The sequence below is a fragment of the Carica papaya genome, chromosome 6 (assembly GCF_054855325.1).
Source record: "Carica papaya isolate Zhongbai chromosome 6, ASM5485532v1, whole genome shotgun sequence".
NCBI classification, from domain to species: domain Eukaryota; kingdom Viridiplantae; phylum Streptophyta; class Magnoliopsida; order Brassicales; family Caricaceae; genus Carica; species Carica papaya.
The window spans coordinates 32,574,204-32,592,995 of record NC_142314.1 but is presented as its reverse complement, the minus strand read 5'-3'; the positions used below and the strand labels follow the sequence as shown (position 1 = coordinate 32,592,995).

At 35.3% G+C, this 18,792-nt stretch overlaps 1 protein-coding gene across 2 annotated transcripts in view; it reads left to right on the top strand.

Moving 5' to 3' along the window:
- Positions 1–1,034: 1,034 nt before the first annotated feature.
- Positions 1,035–18,792, top strand: part of LOC110812841 (uncharacterized) — a 35,478-nt gene continuing 17,720 nt past the window's right edge. Inside the window, exons 1-2 of one of the 2 annotated variants that reach the window (XM_088223302.1) lie at positions 1,035–1,201; positions 9,777–9,879. In XM_088223302.1, coding sequence (XP_088079428.1) covers positions 9,801–9,879 — 79 coding nt within the window. In that variant the 5' untranslated portion in view covers positions 1,035–1,201; positions 9,777–9,800. Of the gene's footprint in view, positions 1,202–9,751; positions 9,880–18,792 lie in introns of those variants that run through there. The other variant, XM_088223303.1, reaches the window with a different exon arrangement.

Sequence of the window (18,792 nt, the reverse complement as noted above, 5' to 3'; positions counted from 1 at the left end):
GTGAATCTGGGCCGTCCGTGTGCATGTTTGATCTGGGCCGTCCGTGCGCGCGGGAACGGATCTGGGCCGTCCGATCGCGCGCACGCGGATCGCCCACGTGGCCCGTCCCGTGTCAGCGCTTTCTTGCCACGCGGCGTGTCTTGATTGGTCGGGGCTGCTGACCGGGCCATTGACGTGGCTGCTGACGTGGCACAATTTTTTTAAATTGCGTTTTGATATCCGATTTTCGATTTTCTTTTCAAAAATACCCCCAGAATCCAAATTTTCACCCATTTTTTCCAAAATTATTTTCAATTAAATCCAAATAATATTTTTTACATAATTTTATAATTATTATTATTTTTATTTTTTTAAATTAAATTAAATAAAAATCTAAAAAATTCAAATACAAAAAAATAAAAATAAAAATAATAAGAAAAAAAATTAAAATCACTTGAGTGTTACAAATTAGGTCATCAATTTGGTATTTATACAATAAAAATACAATATCAATTTTTAATAATAAATTTATAATTATTTAAATAATAAAAAGTATTAAAATTAAACATTAATAATTAAAGTTGGAGAAAATAATTAATTCAAATAATAATTTTAGAATAATTTAGTGATTATAAAATTCTCAAAAAGATTATTTAAATGTTTGTAATCGTTAGTTTTTTATCTTACATAATTTAATATTATTATTTTCATCACATATTTGGTTAAACACAATACTGCTGTATAATATCTTATTTTGGACACACACACACATATATATATTTTTTAATTGTACATTATTTTTGTTATATAATGTTTGAGCCCTCTAAAATTTTATTAAATATTATTATTTTTTATTAAAAATTTATTTACCGCTTCTATTCCGGTACCAAGCCGGTTGCTCTCCTACTCTGCATTTATTTTCTTTCCTCCGTTTATCTTCCATCTGGCTACGTCTACATCGCCTACTTTTCAAATCTACGGTATCTATAGCGCCACGTGGAAATCCGCAGATTTTCAGAAGATTTACCTTCATCCTTTGTCTCTTTCGAATTTATTTCTTCTATTGTGGAAAAAAAAACGAAACCTTTCTTCCTCTACCCGACAGGTTTTACATCTCTCTCTCTCTCTCTCGCCAAACTACTGATTCTCTTTTAATCCAAGGGTTTTCCATTTGGTTGCGTCTTTTTTGGGATTTTACACTCTATTCCGGAAGCAAAACCAGGTACAATTATGAATTATTTGATGTTTTTCTTGTTATTAATTCCATATGTTATGATTTGAAATCGCTAGCTTCAATTTGTAATTAAATCATTCAAAATCTCTAATCTCCGTGCCATTCTTGTGTCCTTTTTGGAAAGGCTTTGCTGGAACAAAACCCTAAGCTTCTCTTTAGCTGGTGAGAAACTGGGGGTAAATTTAGCTAACAGGGAATTTGACTTTTAGGTTGCGTGCAGCTTATTGACTTATTCCCTCTTTCTCCTACAGCTGTTTGTTCGTACTTGAAGGTGAACGTTTATAGGTTTTAAGTCATCGAATTACAGTGAGGTTTTAGAGTTCTGAAAAATGCGTCTTTTTTTTTTTAAATTTTGTTGATATTACGGCGTGGTCAAAGTGTTCGTTGTGTTAACTAAAGATTATGTTATTTACCTTCTTATGTGATGCTTCTTTGATATGGGTTTGGGCCGGAATAGTTTTGAGGTATTTAGTTTTGCTTCTAAGATAGGGATTCCGGAAAGTCTGTTTTAAAGATGCATTGATATGCCACTTGCATTATTCGCTTGAGTTTTTCTCAAAATGAAAGGGGCTTTGGATTTTTGTAGTATCTTTTCTCTCACCATAAAGGATTCATGTATGCTGTACTTTTGAGAAGGCTTGTGTCAAAAGCATAAAAATTCCATTATAATGTTATAAATTTTACAAAGCTTCAAAAGTGTCGCAATTCTAACCATACATTGAATGAACATAAAATTAAATACACGAAATTTTTTTGGCCTTACAGATCTAACTGATGTTCGGATTCGTCCTTTAAATTGTTTTGATTCTCCACCAATCTAATATGAATATTACTCAAAGCCCAAGCTTTATCTCCTGCTACTATAACTAGTGTTTCTCATCTTAGTGCAAAGAAATAAAAATGAAAAAATGTTCTTATCACTTTTGACCAATCATTGAAATGCTTTTTAAAAAAATATGCCAAGTGCAAATATTTTACCTAAGCCCAACCCTTTCTTTTTTCCAGATAGAAAGATGAGTATATTTTTCATTTAGGGTCTTGGGCATTTAGTTCGTTAAATAATTAGTTGGGTGACTAGTCTAAAATTTCGTTTAATAGGAAGTGACAACTATTTTTTTTTTTTTGAGAAACAAAGAGTTAAAAATGCAGTATGAATTATAAGTTCATTGATACACGTAATATAGAATATGGAATATATTGATGATATGTAACATGAATGGCAAAAAGGAGTTTCTGTACCTCTTGCTCGTCCTTCTATTAATAATATTTCTTTTCCATAATTGAAAATTTGTAATTAAATTTTCTATTTTTTCAATCTTTGTTCATGATTTTTAATTTACAACAGTTAGATATATATAAGAGAAGATTATAGAAAATTTTGTAATTAAATTTACTAGGAAACTAAATATAAATCAGTCATATAAAAGGAAAAGAACTTCCAGTTATAGAATTCGACTATGATTCTGCTTTATAGGAAGATTTATCTAAATATATTAATCTGTATAAGAATTGGAATTTTACAACAAGTCAGATTCTTGCACTCCCCCTTAAGCTGGTTTGAAAATGTTGAACAAATCAAGCTTGGATCTCAATTCTTTAAAAGTCTTCCTAGGTAATGCTTTGGTAAAAATATATGTGGTTTGACAACAAGAATGAATGTGCCACAAAGATAATGCTCTTGACTCTATATTTTTTTAACAAAGTATCTATCAATCTCCACATATTTAATTCGATCATGATGAACTAGGTTCTTTGTTATGCTTATTATGGGTTGATTGTCACATAACACTTTCATACGTTTTGAAGGAGGAAATCTGAATTGACCCCATACTCTTTGTGGCCATATTCCTTTACAGATATCATGGATTAAAGTGCTAAACTCAGCGTTAACACTACTTGATACCATATACTACGTCTTATTTCGCTAAGTAACTAGGTTTTCCTAGAGATATGTATAGAATCCAATGGTGGCTTTTTTATCAGTTAGAGAACTAGCTCAATTTGAACCAGTACATATTTCAATTTCTTGGTTTCTATTTTTCTTGAAAAATAGTTCTTATTCGGCCGTCATTTTTAGATACTTAAGAATTTGAAATACTGGTTATATCTGTCCTTCAGTTGAGTTATTCATGAATTGACTTACCACATTGACGACAAAACTAATATATGGTTTCATATGTGAGAGATAAACTAATTTACCCATTAGATATTAGTATCTTTATTTTTCAGCTAGAGCATTGGAATTTTACTTCCTAGTTTAATGTTGGAAGCGATAGGTGCGTCCATGGGTTTACATCCAAGCATTCCAATCGGTTTTGGTAGATCCAACACATATTTTCGCTGAGAAAGCGAGATTCCTTTCCTTGACCTAGCAATTTATACTCCAGTGTTTGGGATTTCTTAGGTCTTTAGTCTCAAATTCTTTAGTTAAGACATTTTTTAGTATAAATATTTCTTTTATGTCATCTCTTGTAATTATTTTATCATCTGCATATATGATGATAATTGTTTTTTTGTGTGTGAAGGATCATACTTCACAAACATAGAATGATATGTTTGACATTGATCATATTCAAATCTCTTAATTACTTTAGTGAATTGGTCGAACCATGCTGTTAGAGATTGTTTGAGTCCATAAAAGGCCTTTTTGAGTCTATGGACCTTTCTGGTAGTGACTTGACTTTCAAAACCAGGTTGTATCTCTATATAAACTTTTTCCTCCAGTTCTCCACTAAGAAAAGTATTTTTCACATCTAGTTAGAATAGTGGCCAATTCAGATTGATAGTTGGGGACATTAATAGGATTGTTTTAAGGTTTGTTACTGGTGCAAATGTCTCATGATAATTGATTCCTTAGTATGGCGAGTTGGTAACTTGCAACAAATATGTCTTAGACATAATCTAGGATATCCACTCATGGCACACAATACTAAATTTGCAATAACCTTTATTCTATTAGTCCCATGGATGGTTTGCAAGCGGACATGGATCCTTTCAGAGGCTTGCGAGTTGGTAATGATACTCAGGGTAACAACATTCTTCTTAATCCTTTCGACTCAAAGGAGTACCAGAGTTTTACTAATGAACCAAGGAGTCAGGTAATGCCCGGAGAAAGTATAACACCAAAATCAATAATGACAAATTCTAAGATGGAGAATCCCAATATTCCCCTCGTGAGTTTAGATCTCAAACTAGTGGACATATCTAGGAAGGAGGTTAGTACAACAATGTCACCCATAACCTATGTGTGAAGAAAGAAAAAGTATGTTATGGATGCAAATATGAAAGGCGCAACAAGAATAGGAGATTGACGTTTAATTAAATATGAAATCCTAATTAGTATTAGATTCTTAAATAATGTATATTTTCATTAATATTTGATTCCTAAATAGTGTAGAATTTCTAATATTTTTGTTGAATATTCCTAATTAGATTTAAATTCTAAATTAGATTAACATTCTTAAATAAGAATTGTAACCTTTATATAAAGGGGAATACTTGATAATTTTAAAGTACGAGATTAGAGCTTTCTCTAACGAGATCCAAGGTAGCAGTTCCCTTTGATGAGCTGTAATCCATTTTCACAAAATAGGCTGCTCAAAAAATCGCAACAAGAAGAAGAAGCAGATTATGGAACCGAAAATTTCAGATAATCCGCCAGTGACAAGATCCTGGTCTTGGAAACATAAAAAATTGGTATCAGATCCTAACACAATAGGCGACTCTGTAACAATGGAAGACTTACGATCGATGGTAAAGAAAGCTCTCGCTGCAAATGAGGCACAGATAACAGAAATCGAAAGATGCTTAGGTAGTCAGTTGCAGGAGTTATCCTCGCCATTCAAAGAAATGTTAGCTGGAATTGGTCAAAATATGCAAGCTGTTTCGGAAGGAACTGTCAGTAGTCATAACCCGCGAAAACAACCGTCCCAAGTATTTCATGCGGGAAGTCGTTCGCAAGGTACAAACCATCATCCAGGTAATGTGGTTGTTCCTTGGTACACTAAATTAGAATTTTTAATCTTCAACGGTTATGAAGATCCTCTGATCTGGTTACATCGGTGTGAGAAATTTTTATCAATCAACACACACCAGAAGGAGATAAGGTGGGATTGACTACCTTCCACATGCTCGGTGAAACACAACTTTGGTATTATCAATTAGAATATGAATAACCCACAATCAATTAGACTGTATTCAAGTAATACAACTCGATAAGGTTTGGACTGCTAGCTGGAAGCAACTCGTTGGGGGCGTTGGTGAACTTGAAACAAACAGGGTCAGTTAAGGATGATTAGAGGTAGTTTCAGAAAAAATTAGCACGAGCAAATTGATTTGTTCGGTTGATCAACATGTAAGTTTGTTCATAGTAGGACTAATTGATTGTTTCTGCTTAGAGGTCAAGATGCAATCATTTGCCATTTTTGTGCTTGTAATGAGTATGATAAGAGTTTTTGAAAAGAAATAGTAGTTGTGGATTACGACCAAACACAATTATAGTGACCTTTCTCAATTTGTGATCAATCGTAACAATTCAGTTCAGGAAACACCAGTTCTACAGAGTAGTAACATTACGACACAATTTGGTAATAGTTCATCTCTAGTTATAAAGAAACTAACAAAGGCAGGGATGACAAAAAGAAGACTGAAGGAGCTGTGTTATAATTGCGATGAGCCGTTTGTTTCAGATCACCTATGTAAACGTCTATTTTGACTCGAGATTGAATGTGATATTGGATAATAAGAAAAAACCAATGAAACAGCTACATCCACATTCCAAGCTTGAGGACAAATTTGAAAACCAGGGGGGAACAATGTTATGGATGCAAATATGGAAGATGTAATAAGAATAAGAAATTGGCGTTCAATTAAATAGTTAGAATCTTAATTAGTATTAGATCTCTAAATAGTGTAGGTTTTCTTATATTTTAGTAGAGTATTCTTAATTAGATTTAGATTCTAAATTATATTAATATTTTTAAATAAAAATTGTAAATTACATATAAAGGGGAATGCTTGTTATTAATAAAATAAGTAAGAATATTATTTTAAAATACGAGATTGAAGTTCTCTCTAATGAGGTTCAAGGTAGCAATTCTATTTGATGAGTTATAATCTATTTTCATAAAATATGCCGCTCAAGAAATCGTAACAAGGAGAAGAAGCAGACTATGGAATCAGAAATTTCAGTTAACCACCCAGTAACAAGATCTTGGTCTTGGGAACATAATAGGGTAGAAGAGGGAATTAAGGAAATAACAACAAAAATTAACAAGGGCAAAAAGGGGTAATTGTATGGGAAGCAACAAGATTCATTAAGATAGTAGTTGGAATATTAAAGGGTTGAGTTGCGGGATCAAGTGAAAGAAAATCTAGAAAGTTGTTAATAGGTGCGTCTTGATATTAAAAAAAAAAGGGTGTTTCTTGATATATTACTGTTATAGGGAACGGAAAACATGCATGTCGATAGGATGATCGTTGCTAGTATTTGGGATTTAAGTTTTGAAGATTGGCTAGTTGCTCTATCATCAGGTACTTCTGTTGGCATGCTCATGACATTGGGATAACAGGGTTACTGGTAGAGTGGATGTAATTGAAGGATCTTTCTTGTTGTCCGTGTTACTTGATGTGAAAGGGAAAGGATCCTGATGGGAGAAATTTTCCTACCTTTCAAGGTTGTGTAATCTTTGTTAGTGTATCAAGGTTGATATTAACGCTTGCAGATTTGCCCCCAAAAAGTTAGGAGGTGGCAAAGAAACAAGGACTAATAGAGGTTTTAATGCATTTATACATGATTATGAGTTACGAGAGTTACCATTAAATAATGCTCAATTCACGTGGACTATGAGAGGGTTTAATGTATTTCCTTAAGGCATCTAGAGGTCTTAGAAATACCCTTCTCCCCTCTTCTCTTTATTACTGTAATAAAAGCTTTAAATAGAATGATCTAAAGAGTTAGAAACAACCAACTCTTCTGGGGTCTCGTGGTGAGCGAAAATGGTGATTTTGAGGAGGTTACTCATCTATATTTTTCTTTTTTTTTTGGATATGAAACTATTATTTTGCAAGCCTAAACCGCAATTCCTGCTAAACATTAGATGTGTGCTCCTTCGTTTTCAAGCAGTTTTTGGGGCTGAAGATAAATAAGTCAATTAGAACTTATTCGGATAGGAGATAGGAGGGATTCAAAAAACGTGTCTAGAATTTTAAGATGTAGAGTGGTTGATCTTCCTATGAAGTGTTTGACTCTACCTTTGAGTGCTAAGTTCAAATACGTTTTCCTTTAGGATCCCATTCTCAATATATTTGAAACCATGCTAGCAGGATTGAAAAGAAACTTCTTGTCGAAGGAACAAAATTGACGCTCATCAAGAGCACATTTGTCAATTTAGCAATTTACTTTATATTGACCTGAGTATTCTGGTTTGTGTGGTAAAGAAGTTGGAAGCTATGACAATGCAGTTTCTAAGGGTGATACAAGTGAGAAGAGAAGTTTTCTTTTAGTTGCTGGAAAAATAGTCAAAGAACCATATTATAGGGGCGGTCTTGGTATCAAGTTAATGACTGAGTTGAACAAAGTCTTACAAGGAGTGACTTTGAAAATTCCTGAAGGAGAGAGAGAGCTTGTGGTAGAAGGTGATCAAAGCTAAATTTGTCTAATACAGTATGGGATGGTGCTCAAGGCTTTCAACATCTTATGAGGTTGGCTTATGCAAGAAAATTATCATGAGCAAAGAGGAGTTTCAAGAAGCCACAAAATGGAAGTTGGGATTGGGTCAAAAGGTGGGGTTTTGGTTGAACGAATAGTTGGAGGGTAGTAACTAGAGAGTCAATTCCTACATTCTATTCTTTAGCTTGCAACAAAGAGGCAATGATGGCAGAATCACTTCCCAATTCAGAGGGTAATGGAATTTGGGCAGTGGATCTGGTAATGGATCTCAATGATGGGGGGTGAAGGGATATGTAAACTTGTTATGATGTTTGTCTCAGTAGGGAAGTCCTTCAGACTACTTGTATTTAGCTGATTTGGAAACTGGGCTCATATTCTCTGTAAAATCTCATTACTTCCATTTGGCTGCAAGTGAAAGGATCAACAAAGAATTTCGACGGAAATTGATTTAAAGGGTCGAGGCATATCCTAGAATTGCTTTTCTTTTTTACCCCTTGCCTGGGAGGCAGCATGAGGGTGTATTCTTATTGGAGATAACTTGATCAATAGAGGAAAGGTCGTTCTGAATGGATGTTATTTATGCAAGAGATCTGCAGAATCTGTTAACCATCTCCTCCTATGCTGTCCTTTCTCCTATCAGCTTTGGTATTTTACTTATAATCTGTAGGGAGTGAATTGAACTGGGGCAGGATGGGTTAAAGAGGAGATTAGGCTTGGAAAGGCATCCATGGGGATAAAAGCTACAACAAGAATCTTCGCCTTATCCCTTTGGCTACCCCATGGGTTAATTAGAAAGTGAGAAATAGGAGAGGTTTTGAAGGCATAAAATGGTTTTTTTGATAGCATGAAGGACTCTTGATGTTAGACACTGGGTTTTTTGATAAAAGGTCATCCCTTTTACTCTAGGAAGGATTTAGAGAAAGTGATCGATATGTTAAGAGAATTGTAAAGCTTTTGTAAATGGGTTGTATTAGCTTGGTGCATTTTAAAAATACACCTTTTGAGTAAGGATACAGTGATCTTGATCTTGAAAGTAAAATCAATAATTACAGGTAAAATGGTAATATTGGTTTATGTTCTCTAGCCTTGAACCGATATTGCAATTTCTGTAATAATCATAATGACGAAGTAATCCTAATTCAGCCAACCAAATAACTATTACATTCTTAACGTATTCTGCCCTTATATGTTGAATCAAAATTGCTATTAATCATAATGACAAAGTAATCCTAATTCATCCAACCAAATAACTACTACATTCTTAACGTATTCTTCCTTTATACAATGAATCAAACATGCTGTTAATTATTTGAATGGGAATTTATTTGCTTTAAGTAATTTAAAAGCACCATATGGTGTTTTAAGTACATTTTCGAGAGTTCTAACAACTCCATAAGATTTGTGAGAATAATACTTAAGCCAAATAGAAACAACTTGTGTTTATTCATAATTGATGTCTTTTGATGGAAAGGATAAAAAAATGCTTTGAAGAGGGGATATTTTTGCTTGGTAATGGGTCTTTTGGTTGGAGAGAAATGCAACACTTTTAAGTAAAGGTCTTGATCTATCTATGACGTGTTGTATGGATGTGATTTTTGTTTCTATTTGGAAAAAGCCCATGCTCTCTTAAGCAGAATTTCTTCATCCACATTACAAAGGGATTGAGTTATTATATGTTGGCAGGTGCTTGTGCTTTGTTTCTTTTTCTTTTGGACTATAGTTATCTCATTTAGTATGTAACTTTTTTTCCCTTTTAATAATATTTCTTCTTCAAAAAAAAATTTTGAGTGATGACTTTTTTCGCTTTCTCTCTCTCAGCTTTTGTTCCTGAAATTAAAGATACATTGTGCATCTAGAAATTGGTGCTTTTCTAATTCAGAGGAATTACTGCAGGATATGTAGAACTTATTGAGCAACATGAGCAACGAAGTTTTTGAAGCACAGACACTGGTTGAGAAGTTGTCAAAACTGAATAATTCACAACAGAGCATTGAATGTATCCTTCAATCGTCGCAGTTGATTTGTTTATGGTTTTGAAATTTTATTGTGCTTACCTTTTTTCTGCATGAAAAGTAATTTCAGCTAAGTGGATGTAAATAGGAAAGATTACTGTGATTTCTAGTTTATCATTCAAGTAATGTTGTGCTCTGAAATAACAAAGAACAAGTAAGAAGAATTGTGGTATTCTCCAGTGGCCTAGATCTAGTAACAGGCCTTTGTAAACTTAAATCAGAGAGAGAAGAACCAGAAGGTTTATGGTTTTCTCTTGCTTTCTGACCACTCTTGGTTGAATACTTGGTTCGATGGAAAGAACCCAAAAATTTTAGGAGTTTTTAAGTACCAAGAAACTTGCAAATGATTCTTTATAAAATGTTTATTCAAATCAGATAACCTTTCAAGGCCTAAACCAGTACATGATAACTGCTACCTTAGGATAGGACTGTTCATAAGAATACCATAACTAATCAGATTATTTTAAAACTTACTTGAATACTTAACTTAGAGTTTTAACAACCACCTATTTTTAAGACATAACTGACAACTGAAAATATTAAATATATAAAGAGAAAATTCTTAAGTATGTCGAGACAATTTCCATTCATCAAAGTTTTTTTACTGGTGGTATATATATTCTGTACGCGCCCCTCGTTGATGCGGTGGAGGATGTTAAGAAGTCTAGAATGAAGGTCTAGTCTTCAATTGTACTTCGAGAAGGCTTATTATTTGGTGAATTGGGTTTTTCTTGATAAAGTTTTGGACCAGAAAGTATTGGTGTTAGTTGGAGATCATGGATCTCGGGTGTCTGTGATGGCGATTCATCACCTTCATTGATGCTTGGCAGCAAACTTAGCTGCCCAAGCCAAGGCATTGTTCGCATTCTTGTGTTTTCTAGTGAAGTAGTTGATGATGAAGATGATTAAGAAGAACCACAAATGATTTCAGCAGAGTATGGTTTCTTCAATATGAAAGTGGTTTCTAGTGAGTTCAGTGGCTATTAGGATCTGAGTTGAGGGGATCAAAAGTAGTGGCATCCTTGGTAATTTTTGCTGAATCAGGAGGCACATGATTGTAGGGAAAACTTTCAGATTTGTTTCATCCAGTAGTTGAACGAGGAGGATGATGGCTTAGCAGGAGAGGTGATATGATCTGAATAAATGATCTGAATATATGGTTGAAGGATGATTGGCCAGGTTCAGATCAATGTCTGTGGATGATAATTTATCGGGAGATTAGAATCAAGTCAGAAGAGGAGAGGGGAGGGGGGGATGGATGTCTAGGTTTTTATCAGAAACATCTTCATCCTCGGCATCGAAGTGTTCCAAGTTAGAATCAGCTATAGCATTAAAGAGGAAGATTATTAGCATTATAATCTTATGTGGTATAAACATTATAACAAATACTTTCTGTTTTTCAGTCCATCCAAGTATTCAATCACCCAATTATTGTACCTTAAAGTTGATTTTGTGCTTGGAAATCATGGGTTGAGTAGAAGCAAGAGGATCTGGGTTTTCATGGCTTTGAGTTTTGGAGCTTACGGCGAACTGAGTTGAGTATGGGGAGATGAATTTGATGAAATAGGTAGCACTAACAATGGAGAAGAATATTTAAGGCGAAGGAAATGATGTTGTTGTTAAGTAGGAGCAACAGACAAGATTGCTGTCAACCGCTTTAATGGTCCTTTTATGTTTTTTTCTTTTACATTCCCGCGCCCACACATCCACCAGAAAACAAGCCGTATCTTATTTTTGATTTTTTGTTGAGAACCAAATGGCATTAGTGATTTGGAATTAATGTGGAAAGTTTGGGGATTATTTTAATTTAAAAAATATACTTATGACTAAACTGAAAATTAGGCTAAAGCTCGGGAAGTAAAATGATAATTTGCTCTTAGTTTTATAACATAATTAATTAAATATTTATCGGAAATACTTGCTATAACAATTTTCACTATCACTATACTGTATTTTACTTTACAGCTGCTTTTGCCAAAAGGTACTTTTAGAATACTTTTACTAGCTAACAGTACAAGCATTAGTTACGCCAAGTGGATCCTAATATCTATAACCTAGTTGGAGATGGGTTTTGATTTTGTTCTGCTTTTTTTTTTCGGGGGCAGGGGTTTGTCAAAACAGATTAATCAGATTGAAAAAATCAGCTCCATCATTAGGTAGGTGACCCTTGAGCAAATTACAAAGGGTTCTACATCATAGTCCCTAGTATTCTGAAAGCTCTGTTGTTCCTAAGCTGACTAAAGGAATGGAGGGAGGGATACGGGTTAGCAGCTTCCTTTTAGTAATAGATGACAAAATGTTACTCCAAGCCTAGTTTTCTGTCTTAACTATACTGTTGACCACCCCACTCAGGTTGGGAAGAGTTACGGCTTAATCTCAAAGCTTTCTAGTTATAAGTCACTAGATAAAAAGATTGCTTGGGTTTTGCACTCATAATGCCACAGAAAAAATCTTGTTAACCAAGATTCTCACTGTCTGCATCTAGTTGTCAGTTTTTAGGATCTTATGTTGTGTGGCTTTCTAAGTGAAAAGATAATGAAGCAAATAGCTTCCTAATAGGGCTCAATCTCAAAGCTTTCAGGTATAGAACACCGGATAGAAATATGGTTTGGGTTTTGCACTTCCAATGACATGTACATTCCTTGTTAACCAAGATTCTCCCTCTCTTCATCTAGTTGTCAGTGTTAGGATCTTGCACTGCAGGCTTCTAATGTGAAAACAGTAATGAACTGAGTAGCTTTTATCTTCCACATGAGTTTTCAAGGAAAGCAATGAGGAAGCAAATCAGGTTCTTGCAGATGAGTGTAACAAGATTAATAAATTATCCACTGTTCTTGGGAACCAAACAGGGCTGTCAACTTTGTTAGTTTGAAATGGACTCTCTTACTGACATGTCCCCTGGGTGGGGGGGGGGGGGGGGGGTTACGGTTGTGGAGAGAATTTACTTACCAGTCTCTCAGTCATTGAGATTCTTGAGAAGAGGAATATTTTGATTCTACAACTGTGCACCACAACATAATCGTCAACCATCATTCCTTACCAAACAGCTGGTGGAAATAGGCTGACTGCGAGTATGGGGGGTTTCAGCAGTTTCCTTCAAGACTGTAAACTATGAAAAACCTTCGTACCATTGTGAATAATACATTTCTATACTTTTATTTTTCTTAAAATAACTGTAAACTATGCAACATTTATCTCCCAAATGCCCAGTTCTCTTGGTTAGTTTATAGGGGTAGGGTCATCATCTTGTATTGATTATTTTTTGGTCACTAATGCTTAGGATGATAATTTTCGTAATTTGTTGCAAGAAATGTTGCATAGGTTGGTTTCAGGTTAGTATTAATCGCCTTACATGGAGATCTAACTAAAATCTTTTTGAGAATTTGTAGATTCAACATCCTAAATATCTCAATTAGCTGAAAGAATGGTGTGACAACTTTCCTCATGAGGGATGGGGGGATTTAAAAATATAAGGAAGCTCAAATATGTAAAAAAAATAGGTAAAATTTTGGAATAAAAAGGTCTCTGTTCCTTAATCAATTGAGAGTTGTAGACTTGTTGGATTCTGAAAATGAATTGTTAGATACTCAAGGGGCTAATTGTGCCTTTATGCATTGAGTTTGAGGATTTTTTGGTGAAATAAGTGAGGAATTGGAAGGCAAAAGTCTTAAGAGTTAAATTTGCTAAAGATGGGCATGATAATACTATCGTTACCATAGAGTTAGTGGAAAAAAGTGTAACAGTCTTACTGAGGAGTTAGAGCTTGATGATGGTGGGGTGGTGAGAGACTCCTCTATTGTTGAGGCTGATATTATTGAATACTTTTAAGTGGCCTTCCTCAAGGGTCCGGATTGGGATTGGTCGTCTATAGATGAAGTTAAAGGTTGATTGTTAGAAATGCCTTTTAAGGAGAATAATATTAGAAATGTATTTTAGGATGTTAGTACGGGGCAAGCCCCTAGCCGTGAGGCTCGTGTTTTTTAAAATTGTCAATTGTTTGTTAAAGAAGATTTGTTAAAATGTTTTTTAGGAGTTGTTCTTCAAAAGATTGGAATCAATATGCTACCTTCTTTGTTACTTGGATTTCGAAAAAGGAACATTCTCGTAAGGTAACAGATTTGACCTATCAGCCTACTAACTATTGTTAATAAGATAATGGCCAAGGTTTTACTAGTGAGATTATGAGTAGTCTAGGGGATACTATTTCCTTAAATCAAAGTGCCCTGTTGTTGGTAGATAGATCCTTGATGCTACCTTATCTAATGAAAATGTAGAAGATGTCAAAAGAAAGAAAATGATGACTTTGTTTTCAAATTTGACTCTCAGAATGAATATGACAGGTTAGTTGGTGTCTAAATAAGATTATGGATAGATAGGGCTTTGGGGCTAAATTGACATCACGGATTAGAGAGTGTTCTAAGGTAAAAGCTCCTTCTAAGGTAAGTTTTTATCCGGACAATGATGCTTATAAAACTAATACTGGTGATTTGCTTCAGTTGTAGAGCCCGTATTAGTCTTTCGCATCACGTATATCTAATGTGCTTTCATACTTTAGAGGATACTTGATGCAGATCCCAAGATCAACAATGAAATAAAAAACTCACATAATTTCAATTAGCACTAAAAATTTAATCCCTAAATAAACTCTTCCTATTTATTTAATGCACAATTAATCTGTGATTGAAATTAAGGTAATAGGGTTAAATGAATTGATTAGAACGCCACAAAGAAAACTTTGATAAGTTAAAATCAATTTACCAAAAGAAATTGATAAAAACGTCGCAAATTATTTTGATAAGTAAATACCAATTCCCTACTCAACAGGGTTGAAGAAAATCTCACTTGTTGAAAATTAAAATTTTGTAATTTTATTATTTTCAAACTTGAATGAATACAATTGTGAATTGATTGCATGTGAATAGTAATGAAAACAATCTCCTGAATTAATTGCAAAATTACGTAGGAAAATAAATTTATAATAAAATCAGAAACTTGCAACAATTAAAAAGATTGCTTTCTAAAATAGGATAGATATAATATCATTTTTTAAATAGAGAAAATCTTAATTAATGGTAGAAGATTTAAGGGGAATAAAAAGGGAAAATTAGGGCTGGCCAATAAAGAAGAATTATGGACATCCATAAGTTTCCTAAACCATGAGATTTGCCTCCTTAATTGTGCTTTCCTCTTCTTCTAGGATTTATTGTGGCTTTGGAGGAATCTTCCCTCCTTTACCGATTCTCCCCTTTAAGGGGAAGATTTTTTGTGGGAATAGGAAAGGAAATCCCGTGGGGAATCTCCCTATTTCCATCTTGGCCGATTTCTCCCTTGTGAAGAAATTGTTTTCCCTTTCCTTGCTCACATCAATACTGGTTATGTACTTTTTGCTTTGTAAGGTGGCTTCAAAGCTTTTTCCTCCACCGGCATGCATTGTGTCTGCCCATAATTTGATCTTCATTTCTTCTTCCTTGTATGTTTATGATAGGAGTAAAGAATACTACATGCTATGAGGAGGGATATTTTGCAATTAGTTGGATTCTTTGGTTGGACAGAGAAGCTTGAATTTTCAAGTAGTGGTTTTATTATGTCTTCAATCTTGGCATAAGATGGTGTGCTTGGTTTTCCTGTGGGCTAAAATGCATGGCTTCTTTAGGAGGATCCCTCTTTCTACTATTTCAAGGGATTGAGTTTCTTTTTTTTTTTTGAAATAAAAATGTGGTATAGTATTAATATTAACAATGGTACCAAGGGGGTACCACCCGTATACAAAAAATAATTTACATGTCAATCAAATGGTCGATGATTTTTCCAAAATCATCAACCACCTCATAAATGTCATGACGTAACAAAAGAGCATCAAAAGTATGAATCCATTTATACCTAATGTTAGTAAGATCCTTCTCAATCCTGTCAAACGCTTTTGCATTCCTTTTTTTCCAAACCATCTAAAAAATAGATAAAGGGATAAAAATAAAGTGAGTTTTCTTTTTACAACTACCCGCCCAAGCCCATAATTCCTCCCTCACCGAGCCAACCATAACCCAGCAAATCCCCAACAGACTATATACCATTGACCGCATGTTGCATACCACCGGACACCATAGCAGAATATGATTTCTCGATTCCTCATCCCGTTTACAAAGATAACATCTGTTCACCAGCACCATTCCCCTCCTCTTCAACATGTCCAGTGCCAGAATACTTTCACGGGCTGCTTCCCAAGCAAAAAATGCCATTCTAGGAGAAACTTTCGCCTTCCAAATCTGTTTCCATGGGATTCTAAGAAATGCCTTCCCACCTTCCTGAACTAGCTGTCTGTAATAAGACTTTATGGTGAAACTCCTCTATTTGTCATATTTCCAAACTCTTCGATCCCGCTGGGTACCCAATCTGATATTGAGATAGCCGGGATAACATCTCATTATATTCATCCACTTCCCAATCATTCAAATTCCTGAAAAGCTGCACATCCCAAACCCTTTCCTCCCCCGCCACTGAATAGGCTTTCTCAACAACCAAATCTTTTTCCATTGTGATTGCAAAAATTCTTAGGAACCAGTCTTGCAATTTACATTCCCCAACCCAATCATCTTCCAGAGCCCAATCATCTTCCAGAACCAAACTCCATCTCCTCTGCCCACCTTCCACGCCATGCAGTACAGAAAATTTTGACTGTCCATCCGAATCTCTTCCACGGACTCGTACCGTGTGGTTCTCTTACCTCCTTGCTATTACCACCCACAACATCACGACCTCACCTTGCCTCAATCACTCTCCTAGACATTTTACCCTCCTCCAAAGTAAACCTCCAAAGCCATTTGCCTTGAAGGGCATTATTTATTTATGCAATTGATTTTAATCCCAAACTTCCTTTAGAGAAAGGTCTTTTGAGCTCACTCCACTTCACCAAGTGGTATTTCCTTCTCCCCTTCTCACAACCCCACAAGAATTGATATTGACTTTTTTCAAGTTTTCTAGTAATGCTTGCCGGAATTGTCAAAATAGACATAAAGTATATAGGTAAATTAGACAAGGTGCTCTTGATCAAAGTAAGTCTCCCTCCTTTAGACAAAATTCCTTTTCCATTTTGCAAGTCTCCTATCAAAGAGCTCCACCACCGGATCCTAAGTTCTCCCCTCTTTATATTTGACACCAAGGTGTAATGCAAGATATTTGATAGGCAGGACCACCGCTCGGTACCCCAGCACCTTGGCCAACCAATCCTCATCCCTTATATCTCCCACTCTAACTAGTTCAGATTTAGACATATTGATTCTCAACCCCGATATTAACTAAAAACGAAGAAGAATACTGCGAAGGTGGAGCAAATTAGATACCTCCGGTTGTCTAAAAAATAAGAGCATCATCAGCAAAAAATGTGTGATATAGTCAACATTTGATCCCCCTTTGCCAACATTTATTCCTTTAAACAAATTAAATTCTACAGCCCTCTCCAGAAGTCTACGCAAGGCTTCCATTACAATGATAAACAAAATAAGGGATAAAGGGTAACCTTGTCTCAGTCTTCTTGTAGCTTTGAAGGACGGTCCGCCATTCACCAAGACAGCAAAGGAAGTAGTAGTGATGCACGAATTCATCCATCTTCTCCATTTCTCACCAAACCCAAGTTTCCCCAACATGTAATAAATAAATTTCCAATTTACATGGTCCTTAGCCTTTTCCATGTCTAGGTTGCACAATATACCCTCTCTTTTATTACCAGCCAAGTCATCTACTAAGTCCTTGGCAACCAACACCACATCAAGAATTTGTTTTTCTTCCACAAATGCATTATGATTCTTACCAATCACCTCCCCTAACAACTTAGCTAACCTTCTCACCAACACCTTGGAAAGAAGTTTGTACATACACCTTACAAGCCTTATCGGTCGGAAATTTTTAATATCTTTCGCACCATCCACTTCAGCAATAAGAACAATAAATGTTGAATTAATGGACTTGACAAAAGAGCCTGACTAAAAAAATTTACTAAAAAGAACCATCATATTCTCTTTGATCACCTCCCAATACTCCTATAAGAACTTCATATTTAGCCCATCGGATCCCGGGGCCTTACATGAAGGCTCTATGAACCTCCTCTTCCGTGAAGAACTCTCAATTTCATTTCTGCTGGATACATCCAGTTTTCAAAAATGGAGATTATCCAATCTCGTCCTGTAGTTCTTCTCTCCCTCATTTCAGCATTGCTCTTGACACACTGGCCATTAATATAGAATTCTTCTACATAGTTACATTTCCTCCTCTAGTTAGCCATACAATGGAAATACCTTGTTTTCTGGTCACCCCCTTTCTACCATTTTTCCATCGCTTTTTGTTTCCATAAGATAACCTCCATCTTCATTCTACCAGCCACCTCCCTTTTCAAGTTCTCCGGCCTAATTCTATCCCCTTCACTCAGGCACCCTTCCCCTCCAATCTATCAATATCCTCAATTTCCTTGAGACAAGCATTAATGTCTTGCTCAAGCATTAACTCTAACCCATTTTTTAATCTCCTCCTTCATTGACTTAAGTTTCTTAGCAATTTTGAAGCTGGTAGTCCCATCCACTTGGGTTTCTCTCCACACCCGCTACACCAAGCACCTGAATCCATCCACCTTCAGCAATTTGTTGTCAAGCCTAAACGGGACAAGACCCCACTTAATGTCATTCGAGATTAAGCAAATGGGGAGATGATCCGAAATAGGCTATTTGAGGAGTTTTTGGTTCAGCCCTGCAAGCTGCATAAGAACACTATTAGAGATAATGAACCTGTCAATCCTAGACCATGATGGATTTGGTTTAGAGTTTGACCAAGTCCACCTTCCCTCCTTCAAGGGGATATCCACCATATTAAGTTTGTTCACAGCTTCCCGGAACTCCTCCCTTCCCCAAGTA